Raw genomic sequence first — 10,000 nt, forward strand, 5'->3', positions numbered from 1 at the left:
CTTTTTGGTTCTTAAAAAGAAACAGTTTGAGAAGGTTCAATTGTCCGAAATGAATTTCTAGATCCGCGGATTTATCAACATCAAGTTCGTAAAAAGAACCAAATTCTTGTTGGCAATTATGTATGATCAAAAAAAAAAAATTATGAAAAGTCTTTTTCTTCTTTATATTCTTTTTCTACCAGATGTCGGGAATTAATTGTACCGCATTCCTATACATAGTATGTATATTGTGAAGAAGATTATTTGACTTTACCCCTTCTCTTCTTTGTTTTTTTCAATCTAAATTGGAGTGGTGTGACTGTGTCACTATTGCCAGATTTAAATGTCAATGTCATAGAATGCATTAATAGTTTTCTATTAGAATAATAGAATCCAATTCGACTAGATACTAGACATAAGTAAGCGTAGAATATAAAGCAAAGGATAAATGAAATGAGGGAAACAAATGATTCTAGGAAGGGTTATTCGTCTTCCTAGTCTTCCACACAAGAAAGGAATTTTCCACATCCCTTTCTTGTGTCGAAATAATAATGATCCTCGACACCTTCGTCAAAAATTCCTATTCTTAGTTTAGATTTTTTTCTAGGTTTATCATAATTTTAGATTTATTACGTATAAGAAGTAGTGGACAAACAAAAAAAAAAGAGAGGGAAATTTATTGAACAAATAGAACTTCTTCAATGAAGTTATAAAAAAAATTTTCAACTTTGATTAGATACTAAAATAAATAGAGTAAGAATCTATTAGTATAGAAAGGATTTGTATGATATCTGATCTAGGGAAATATATATATTATACTGTGTCATCCAGAAAATCGAGTGATTCCTTCTTTCTTCTAACTTTGAAAGGATCGATAGATACTATCGAGGAGCAGATGTTCTGAATCAATCAATCAAGTTCGTTTTTCAAAAACATCATCAGAAAAAAAATGAAATGGAGTTTTTTTAAACATCGTAAAAGGAGATCCGTTTTGTCTGGCATTTATCCGAATAAAATCTTATGATTATTAAGAACTCAACGGGACCTTCCCTCTCGAATCAGACAAACTTGGCCAAAGAAGGGGGTGGGTCCCATTGAGTTCTTACGCTTTCATGTCGACAACTCAATTCATCCGATTACTACAGGGATGAACCCAATCCGGAATATGAACCATAAAAGAAAATGCCTATTAAACCGATCACAGGAATACCAGTTACAGTACCTATTAGCCAAAGAGGAATCCTTCCAGTAGTATCGGCCATTTACCCCACTTCCCTCCACATTTCATCAAGTGGTCATGCTAGAGACATAAACAGTCATGGATAATTATGAGATGAGATCCTTCCGAATGGGATAAGAGAATTCCTACTATTATTATTTATTTTATTAGTCTCTTTCGTTCTCTTAATTCTTAATTGAAAAAATAATTGGAAAATAAAACAGCAAGTACAAAAATGAGTAATAACCCCCAGTAAAGACTGGTACGATTCAATTCAACATTTTGTTCGTTCGGGTTTGATTGTGTCGTAGCTCTATAATTCGGATTAGGTTTATCGTTGGATGAACTGCATTGCTGATATTGACCCCAAAAAAGAAACGGTAGGTACAGCTAGTCCGTGAACAGCCAACCATCGCACTGTAAAAATTGGATAGGTTCGATCTATGGTCATTGGGGCCTCCTAAAAAGATCTACTAAATTCATCGAGTTGTTCCAAAGGATCAAAACGGCCGGTTATTAATGGAATTCCTTGTCGGCTCTCTGTAAAATACTCGTTTGGCCGAGGACTTCCAAACACATCGTAAGCTAAACCCGTGCTGACGAATAACCAACCCGCAATGAATAGGGAAGGTATAGTAATGCTATGAATGACCCAGTATCGAATACTGGTAATAATATCAGCAAAAGAACGTTCTCCTGTGCTTCCAGACATGCCGAGCTCCACATATTCTTGTACAGTCAAAGGACGATCGATTTCGTAAAAGATGAGATCAGTAAATAGAAATTCACTGAAAATGGATATTTGTGAGATCGTCAATATTGTACCGAGGGTGTCTTTAGAGTATACCGAATCAGTATAGCTATCCTTCTTCTGCCACAGCAACGCAATTTCAATCAGTATCGAAATGAAGTGTTAGAAAAGTTCTTTCTTCCTTTCTTGTTGCTTATCAATGTAGAACCATGTGCCATTCAATAGAAAATCTCTCAAATTCCTGTAGTATAGGGTTTCTCTCTACTATTGGTTTCGGACTAGAAACTGAAGATCAGGTAAAATAAATGTGAATCTGACAAATTTCTTTTTAATAATTCATGAAAGAGATTATCATATTCCCACAATTTTATTGATACGAAATCTAGAAATCGCCTTTTCGTTTTCGTGGTTGTAGAAGAGGTTTTTTTTTTTTTGAATCTTTTTTTTTTCATTTTAAAGAATTTCTTAGTTATCCAATAACAAGTAACAGTAGTAGATAGTATTCGATGAAAGAAAGAGAACAATGAATAAAATAATGGGAACAATCAATATTCGCGAAGCACGCATTGTTGTATTAGATCTAAGGGTTCTTTCTTGACCTAACTACCTAACTAGAAGTTATAATATGGAAAGACAAAATGTGGAACCTATAAAGGAAAAGATAATAGGAATTTTTTAGAATCTAATTGAACCAAAATACAGATTTTATTTTTTCGAGTGATCTGATCGTGCGATATCTTTTTTTTTTTCTCATTCGAGATACTATGTGAATGAACCTACTATTGAATCTAATGAGTTAAAATTAAAGTAAAAAGTAAAAGAAAAGATTTTATTGTTATAAGGGCACTCTTCGTTCCAAAATATAAAATGTATTCGATACAATTAAAAAAGAAATGATCAAAATAGAAATGATTTTCTAATTTTGTTTCATAGTGACGCAAAGAAAGTTTCATTTTTGAATGAAGTTACACGGCACAGTTCTTATTTTATTATTAGTTTACTCAAGAGTTGCTCAATGAATCTGTTGATTCGGAATCACGGTATGGGTAGATGCCACAGATAATGAATCGATTTCTTTTTATACCTCTGTCACTCTATCTTTGTTAGTGCCGCCTATAATAATTGATTGATGAATCAAAAACTTTCAATTTAACTTATTCTTTCAATTGGTATTTTTGTTTATCCTCGTATCTCGCAAAAATGGAAACTTAGGTAAGTGCTTTATAAACATATGTATAATAAAGAACATATTTCATTTAGCTCCTTCATGCCTACTATAACTAGTTATTTCGGTTTTCTACTAGCGGCTTCAACTATAACCTCAGTCCTATTTATTGGTCTAAGCAAGATACGACTTATTTGAAATTAATCGAATAAACAATTCATAAAGAGAAACCTTTCCGTGAGATTCCATGTATTCTATGAGTTCCTTACCGTGTCAATTGCCAATTCTTGGTCATTGCGATTCATGGGCAATTCGGATTAAGATTTAGGGATAGATATTACCTCTCTTTTCCCCTTTTCAAACAAATTGAAATGAAATGATTGAAGTTTTTCTATTTGGAATCGTCTTAGGTCTAATTCCTATTACTTTGGCTGGATTATTCGTAACTGCATATTTACAATACAGACGTGGTGATCAGTTGGACCTTTGATTAATTAACATCTCTTTTTTTGATTGACCTCCTCTTTTCTTTATTCTTTAATCCACAGGAGGTCAAATTCAGATTGCTGTTCAAGTTAGTGAAGTTAGTTCAGTGTAATTCCAACTAACAAAAACGGAATCACGCTCTGTAGGATTTGAACCTACGACATTGGGTTTTGGAGACCCACGTTCTACCAAACTGAACTAAGAGCGTTTTCTTATCACAATAGATAAGACTATAAAGAAAAGGATTCTTTTTGTAACTCCAACACATCTTGTATGCATATACTATTATAGTATCATAAAATGAAAAATTATGTATATCCAATTTTAATTGATCTCAATTGATTCTTCGTTACTGCTCAGAGGAGAAGTAATAGGTAGGGATGACAGGATTTGAACCCGTGACATTTTGTACCCAAAACAAACGCGCTACCAAGCTGCGCTACATCCCTTTCAATTGGTCTACAGTGTCATTGTAGAGAATACCTGTCTTGTTTTCCACATCCTTATTTCCTCCATTGATATACACAATTTTTCTTCCCATTTCTTCTTTTTTTTTTTATCATATTATTATATATTAACATATAATAATAAAAGACTTATATACATATAAAATATGAAACCCACCCTAAAAATGAAATAAAAAATAAATGAATATTTTTGGGGAATGCTCAGGAGTAAAGAAACTTCTTTTTATGTTTTAAGAAAAAGAAAATCTTATCTAGCGAATCTTCAATTTGAATCGGGAATTCTGTGTACAAATACAAGTGGTCCATATGCATCTGATCATATATGTATTACCATTATGTATTACAATAAATAAGGAGGATTTTAAATGCGAGATCTAAAAACATATCTTTCCACGGCACCGGTACTAAGTACTATATGGTTCGGGTCCTTAGCAGGTCTATTGATAGAGATTAATCGTTTATTCCCGGATGCGTTGACATTCCCTTTTTTTAATTAACATGAGAAGGGGTGAAGAATATTAGAGATACAATCAAATATCTGTGACTAATTCCTTTCCCCCTCCTCTTTTTTTCTCTTTTTTAGAATTTTATAAGGGAGGAGTAAGAGAAAGAATAAAAGTGGATTTAACCTCAGCGAAACTCGGGTTCAGACTCGAATCAAATTAAGAATAGAGGGAAAACGTAAATGTAAATGTTGGTCTAGTGCAAGAGTATCATACAAGATCCTTAAATTAAATACTGTACTGCGATTAGAAATATAGTTATAGTTAGAAATCATTGTATTACTTATTATTTACTATTACTCTATTGATATTGATTACAACGAAATCCTTCATATCATAATTGGATTTTGAGTTAGCAACTTCTATTTTTTTTCCTTACTTTCTTCGGATCGAAAATAGAAGACTTGAATGAATAAAAAAAAAACAAAGGAGGTTCATGGCCAAGAGTAAAGATGCCCGAATAAGGGTTCTTTTGGAATGTACTAGTTGTGTACGAGGCGGTGTTAATAAGGAATCAACAGGCATTTCCAGATATATTACTGAAAAAAATCGACACAATACGCCCGGTCGATTGGAATTGCAAAAATTCTGTCCCTATTGTTATAAACATACGATTCATGGGGAGATAAAAAAATAGATCGAACCGAGGGCCTGTGTGTCACCCTTCCAAGGAACAGTAAAAATAATATAGTAAAATAATATAGTATATAATATTATATAATATATATAACATATATTTAAATAGAAATAAACCAAATCCTATTTCTGAATTCTAATTCATTTTTGATCCGAACGAAATAGGATTTTCGGGATAAGGAATAAACAAACCATGGATAAATCCAAGCGACCTTTTCTTAAATCCAAGCGATCTTTTCGTAGGCGTTTGCCCCCGATCCAATCGGGGGATCGAATTGATTATAGAAACATGAGTTTAATTAGTCGATTTATTAGTGAACAAGGAAAAATATTATCTAGACGAGTGAATAGATTGACTTTGAAACAACAACGATTAATTACTATTGCTATAAAACAAGCTCGTATTTTATCTTCGTTACCTTTTCTTAATAATGAGAAACAATTTGAAAGAACCGAGTCGACCGCTAGAACTACTGGTCTTAGAACCAGAAATAAATAGGCTTACTCTTCAATTGAATCGAAATTCCAATTCGAACTCAAACGCGGATTTGATGTTTTGTTCGAAAAATCTAAGAATCGAGATTTGATTGTTGTGTTGTAAGAAACAAAAATAATCGGGGAAGAAGAAGAAATCCTTTTTTTTTTATTGAACATATTCCTTCATTTTGACGACTTTATCATATTTTATCATACTAATTTAGAATCTACCTTCCCGGAGTTCATTCTCCGGGGAACTCCATTTATTTAAATCATTAAATCATTCCGGTGAATTCTTTACAATCTCTTTATTTTATGATCTCATTGGAAATCATATAAAGACAATTCCTATTGGATATAGCTATTTGTGCAAGTATTTTACGATTAAGAAGTAACTGCCTCTTGTACAGATCGTGTATAAATCTACTATAACTATAGGATGCCCCATTCTCGTGAATTACTGCATTTATCCGAGTGATCCACAAACGACGAAAATCTCTCTTTTGCCGATCTCTATCCCGATGAGTCGAAACCAAAGCTCTGATTTTCTGTTGAGTAATAGTTCGAGTAAGTCTTGAATGGGCTCCTCGAAAGCTTGATGTAAATAAACGAATTTTTGTTCTACGTCTACGAGCTATATATCCTCGTCTAGTTCTGGTCATTGAATAAATGAAACTTTGATGAATAACTAATTGATTTCCTTTCTTTCAGTTATCCTTGTACCCTTTCCTGGTCTATTAATAACAAAGCGGATTCTTCCAATGTATAAAATAAAAATTCCAATGGCTTTTGCTACTATAACCTTCCCGACCACGATTTTTTTTTTCTTTTTTCTATGCATTTCACCTCGAAATAAGAAATAGTATTGATACTAGGTATCAAAAACATAGTAAATTAACTAAAAAAGTAGTCAATTTGAAATTAAATGGATAAAGAAATAGTGGGTTCCATCGTTTCTATGGTTACTTCTTAAACGGTGAGGTCCTTTCTATACACCGGAGCTCCTTCCTTCATTTAATAAATCTTATTGGTAACTTGTACAGTTCACACTCTTTGGCTCTACCCATGAATTATCCAGTAATAGGTCTTTCACAATGAGATCTACCTATACAGTAACGGTATTTAATTATGAAGGTTAGCTAAGTAGCTGACCCTGTTAGTCCGTTCTTGCAAGAGTGGGAGCCTAATCTTTCTGCTGATTTTCCCCGCTTAATGGATAACCCTTTTGCCAATGGGGAATTGCTTATTATCTTAAATTTAGGTGATTGTATTTGCACCGACGGAAACCATAAATTTCATACACAATACACAATAGGGGAATATGATAGATCTTTTTTTTTTTTAGTTTAGATAGTGAATGGAGTTCTTCCATTCTATTCACTGGTACTGATCATTGATACTGGAAAAGTTGTTTTTCGTCCCAGTCCATGATCTGAACGAGTCGCACATACACCCTAGTACATGTTCCTCGGCGCTGAGGACACCCCCGAAGAGCGGGGGATTTCGTGACATTTCTGATTGGCTGTCTTGTGTTTCTAATAAGTTGTTTAATAGTTGGCATGCTGAATCATATACATAATGTACTGGTTTAGATCGATCCTAACCGGATGATTATGAATTACCCCCATTTTATTTAATTTAATGAAAATGAAACCCGGTAAGAAGATCTCAAATCACGGATTTGCACGAAATCCTTTCTTTTTTCATTGAACCGCTACAAGATCAACAATTCCATGAGTTTGGGCTTCTGTTGCTGACATAAAAACATCCCTTTCCAGGTCTTCGGATACAACCCATAAGGGTTTGCCCGTTCTTTGTACATAAACCTTTGTGATGATTTCGCGCAGTTTCAGTAGTTCTTCCGCTTCCATGACAAATTCTCCGGCTTGTGCCTCATAAAAAGCGGCAGCCGGTTGATGGATCATTACCCTGATGATATAACATAATAAATGATTTCTCTATCTCGTATGATGAGTCGAAGAGAAGAGATAAAGAATAACAAGAAAAAAAGATAGAATTGAACAACCGTACAGGCATCTTTTGCGAATTGCATACGGCTCTACAATGGAATTGACTTTTACCTGCCATCGAAAAATGTAGGATCTGTCAGATCCAGATCGGTAAATGATCCAATTACCACCCTTCCTTTCGGAGAAGTTAAAAAATACTATGATGGCTCCGTTACGTTATATATTTATTTCCTCTATGATTCAGCAATCCCAAAGTTTCTTTTTGATCTGATCAAATAAAATAAGAACCAAATAAGATTATTTTTTATTTTCGTATCCTTTCATAACATAAAGATTGTTAAGAGCCTTCTGGTGTGAAAACAAAAAGTTTGTGACGCTGAAACGGACCCCCGATAGATAAGATAAAATCGGAAATACCCTTTATCTCATACTTCTCTTTCGATACATAATCTAATGTTTTGAAAAAAAAAACAATAAAGAATTTTCTCATATCGAATTCGAAGTGCCATGCTATTATTACTTAATATTCATATTTCATATGGCGAAGGCATAGTCTGCTTTTTTCTATCAAATAAAAAACTCATTGGCGCCAAGCGTGAGGGAATGCTAGACGTTTGGTAATTGTTCCTCCGACCAGGATAAAAGATCCCATTGAAGCGGCTAATCCCAGGCATATTGTATGTACCTCTGGTGGCACAAATTGCATAGTATCATAAATAGCTATTCCGGGTAGTACCCATCCGCCAGGAGAATTTATAAAAAAATACAGATCTTTGTTTTCATCCTCTATACTGAGATATATCATAAGACCAATAAGTTGATTCGAGATCTCGCTCTCAACCTCTTGGCCTAAAAAAAGTAATCTTTCTCGATAAAGTCGGTTGATTAGGATAAAATTGTATCCCTCAGGAACCGTACATGCACCTTTTGATGCATACGGTTCTAAAAAAAATCGCGAAAAAGAATCAATGTGTAGATTCCAGCCCTCTTTTTTTTCATAGCAAGCTCTTTCTAAAACGAGGGGGCTTTTTCTTCGATTTTTCAAGAAAGATGAGTTTTGACCCTTCCATATAATATATATAAATATATATAAAATAAAAAAAAAAAAGAATTCATTAAACTTATCGAACTAACTTATCATTGATGTATTGTCTCATCGAGATCCGATCCAAATCACGATGTCATTTTCTTGTTTCTAAATGGGCCTTCTTAATTTTTTTAGGTTTATGCTCTACTCCGGGTAAAGATCCGATCGACTTCGATTTGCACATATAGGACAAATGCCCCCAATACCACTTCTTTTTACTACAACTTCCTTTTTTTATTTATTTCATGTCTTCACCAAATATTCGACGTATTCATCCTATTACTCGATTGATTAACAGTTTGAGATCACTCCTATTTCTATTTATAAATAAAATCATTTATGATACAATATAGTAATCATATATTACCAATTGGGTTTTTTATAAACGGAGCCTGTATACTTCATTTTATTGATCCAACTAAGCCAACCATAAATTATTTGATAATATTAATCTAGATCCCCCCAAAAATAAAATGGATCTAATTGAATTTCACGCTCCAAATTGTTGATGATTCAATCAATCTTTCTTGGGCGAAACAGAGGATATCTCGATCGAGGGAGAGAACGGGAAAATACCATATGACCCAATATATCTGACAAGCCGCACTATACGTCAATCCAAGATATATCGTCCTCTCCAGGATTTCGAAAAGGCACTTTTGGAACACCAATAGGCATAAAAAAACAGAAAAAAGAATTTAGTACTTTATTTCACTTTGGTATGGAAACGTAACAATGAGTTTATTGTCTTCATAATATTGGCCTTCATCATATTTTATCCTTAGATTGGATAAGTTCATAAAAGAAGACAGAATGAATAAAGGAAAATTTTTACGAATAGGGCCTTCGAATGATGAACAAGTATGGGTGCATTCACTCATAGAAAATGGGATCAACCCCCATTGCGTATTGGTACTTATTGGGTATAGAATAGATCTGTTTATCTTTGTTCCTACGAACAGAATTGTTCCATTAGTACCAACAGAATAGAACAAATACAAATATTAACATTAACCCTTGCTTCGAGATAATCCACTGAAAAGAGAATATCAATAGCATAGTTTTTTCTAATGCAATAAAGTTACATAGTGTCTATTTTTCTTTGATAAAGAGGTATTTCCATGGGTTTGCCTTGGTATCGTGTTCATACTGTCGTATTGAATGATCCCGGTCGATTGATTTCTGTCCATATAATGCATACAGCTCTGGTTGCTGGTTGGGCCGGTTCGATGGCTCTATATGAATTAGCAGTTTTTGATC

General features: G+C 33.7%; 14 protein-coding genes and 2 non-coding genes across 17 annotated transcripts in view. All coding sequences in view use genetic code 11, as the record gives it.

Moving 5' to 3' along the window:
* The window catches only part of petA (cytochrome f), a 963-nt gene extending 902 nt beyond the window's left edge, over positions 1 to 61 (top strand). The window contains exon 1 of the mRNA in view: positions 1 to 61. This exon is cut by the window's left edge and continues 902 nt beyond it. Within this exon, the coding sequence (YP_567089.1) occupies positions 1 to 61 (61 nt within the window).
* A 1,057-nt stretch (positions 62 to 1,118) lies between these two features.
* Positions 1,119 to 1,241, bottom strand: psbJ (photosystem II protein J). Its single transcript has one exon. The coding sequence runs from the start codon at positions 1,239 to 1,241 to the stop codon at positions 1,119 to 1,121; it is 123 nt and encodes a 40-aa protein (YP_567090.1).
* A 149-nt stretch (positions 1,242 to 1,390) lies between these two features.
* psbL (photosystem II protein L) lies at positions 1,391 to 1,507 on the bottom strand (the record flags this gene model as incomplete). The annotated part of the gene is given in 1 exon segment: positions 1,391 to 1,507. A coding segment is annotated over 1 exon segment (117 nt).
* Positions 1,508 to 1,529: 22 nt separating this feature from the next.
* Positions 1,530 to 1,649, bottom strand: psbF (photosystem II protein VI). Its single transcript has one exon. It carries the CDS (start codon positions 1,647 to 1,649, stop codon positions 1,530 to 1,532), a length of 120 nt encoding a protein of 39 aa, YP_567092.1.
* A 9-nt stretch (positions 1,650 to 1,658) lies between these two features.
* Positions 1,659 to 1,910, bottom strand: psbE (photosystem II protein V). Its single transcript has one exon. The coding sequence runs from the start codon at positions 1,908 to 1,910 to the stop codon at positions 1,659 to 1,661; it is 252 nt and encodes an 83-aa protein (YP_567093.1).
* Positions 1,911 to 3,216: 1,306 nt separating this feature from the next.
* petL (cytochrome b6/f complex subunit VI) lies at positions 3,217 to 3,312 on the top strand. The gene has a single exon. It carries the CDS (start codon positions 3,217 to 3,219, stop codon positions 3,310 to 3,312), a length of 96 nt encoding a protein of 31 aa, YP_567094.1.
* Positions 3,313 to 3,490: 178 nt separating this feature from the next.
* petG (cytochrome b6/f complex subunit V) lies at positions 3,491 to 3,604 on the top strand. The gene has a single exon. It carries the CDS (start codon positions 3,491 to 3,493, stop codon positions 3,602 to 3,604), a length of 114 nt encoding a protein of 37 aa, YP_567095.1.
* A 130-nt stretch (positions 3,605 to 3,734) lies between these two features.
* trnW-CCA lies at positions 3,735 to 3,808 on the bottom strand. Its single transcript has one exon. It is a non-coding gene; the product is annotated as a tRNA-Trp (tRNA).
* A 167-nt stretch (positions 3,809 to 3,975) lies between these two features.
* Positions 3,976 to 4,049, bottom strand: trnP-UGG. Its single transcript has one exon. It is a non-coding gene; the product is annotated as a tRNA-Pro (tRNA).
* A 383-nt stretch (positions 4,050 to 4,432) lies between these two features.
* On the top strand, positions 4,433 to 4,564 carry psaJ (photosystem I subunit IX). The gene has a single exon. The coding sequence runs from the start codon at positions 4,433 to 4,435 to the stop codon at positions 4,562 to 4,564; it is 132 nt and encodes a 43-aa protein (YP_567096.1).
* Positions 4,565 to 5,006: 442 nt separating this feature from the next.
* On the top strand, positions 5,007 to 5,207 carry rpl33 (ribosomal protein L33). Its single transcript has one exon. The coding sequence runs from the start codon at positions 5,007 to 5,009 to the stop codon at positions 5,205 to 5,207; it is 201 nt and encodes a 66-aa protein (YP_567097.1).
* Positions 5,208 to 5,399: 192 nt separating this feature from the next.
* On the top strand, positions 5,400 to 5,705 carry rps18 (ribosomal protein S18). Its single transcript has one exon. The coding sequence runs from the start codon at positions 5,400 to 5,402 to the stop codon at positions 5,703 to 5,705; it is 306 nt and encodes a 101-aa protein (YP_567098.1).
* Positions 5,706 to 5,991: 286 nt separating this feature from the next.
* rpl20 (ribosomal protein L20) lies at positions 5,992 to 6,345 on the bottom strand. The gene has a single exon. It carries the CDS (start codon positions 6,343 to 6,345, stop codon positions 5,992 to 5,994), a length of 354 nt encoding a protein of 117 aa, YP_567099.1.
* A 785-nt stretch (positions 6,346 to 7,130) lies between these two features.
* rps12 (ribosomal protein S12) lies at positions 7,131 to 7,244 on the top strand (one part of a trans-spliced gene, as the record gives it; the record has 2 gene entries for this part). Coding sequences YP_567101.1 and YP_567100.1 both cover positions 7,131 to 7,244 — 114 coding nt within the window.
* A 142-nt stretch (positions 7,245 to 7,386) lies between these two features.
* Positions 7,387 to 9,418, bottom strand: clpP (ATP-dependent Clp protease proteolytic subunit). Its single transcript has 3 exons — positions 9,348 to 9,418; positions 8,246 to 8,537; positions 7,387 to 7,614 (listed from the first exon to the last, which is right to left on the bottom strand). The coding sequence occupies exons 1-3, from the start codon at positions 9,416 to 9,418 to the stop codon at positions 7,387 to 7,389; spliced, it is 591 nt and encodes a 196-aa protein (YP_567102.1).
* A 443-nt stretch (positions 9,419 to 9,861) lies between these two features.
* The window catches only part of psbB (photosystem II 47 kDa protein), a 1,527-nt gene continuing 1,388 nt past the window's right edge, over positions 9,862 to 10,000 (top strand). Inside the window, exon 1 of the mRNA in view lies at positions 9,862 to 10,000. This exon is cut by the window's right edge and continues 1,388 nt beyond it. Within this exon, the coding sequence (YP_567103.1) occupies positions 9,862 to 10,000 (139 nt within the window).

This window comes from Vitis vinifera, chloroplast, assembly GCF_030704535.1.
Source record: "Vitis vinifera chloroplast, complete genome".
Lineage (NCBI taxonomy): Eukaryota > Viridiplantae > Streptophyta > Magnoliopsida > Vitales > Vitaceae > Vitis > Vitis vinifera.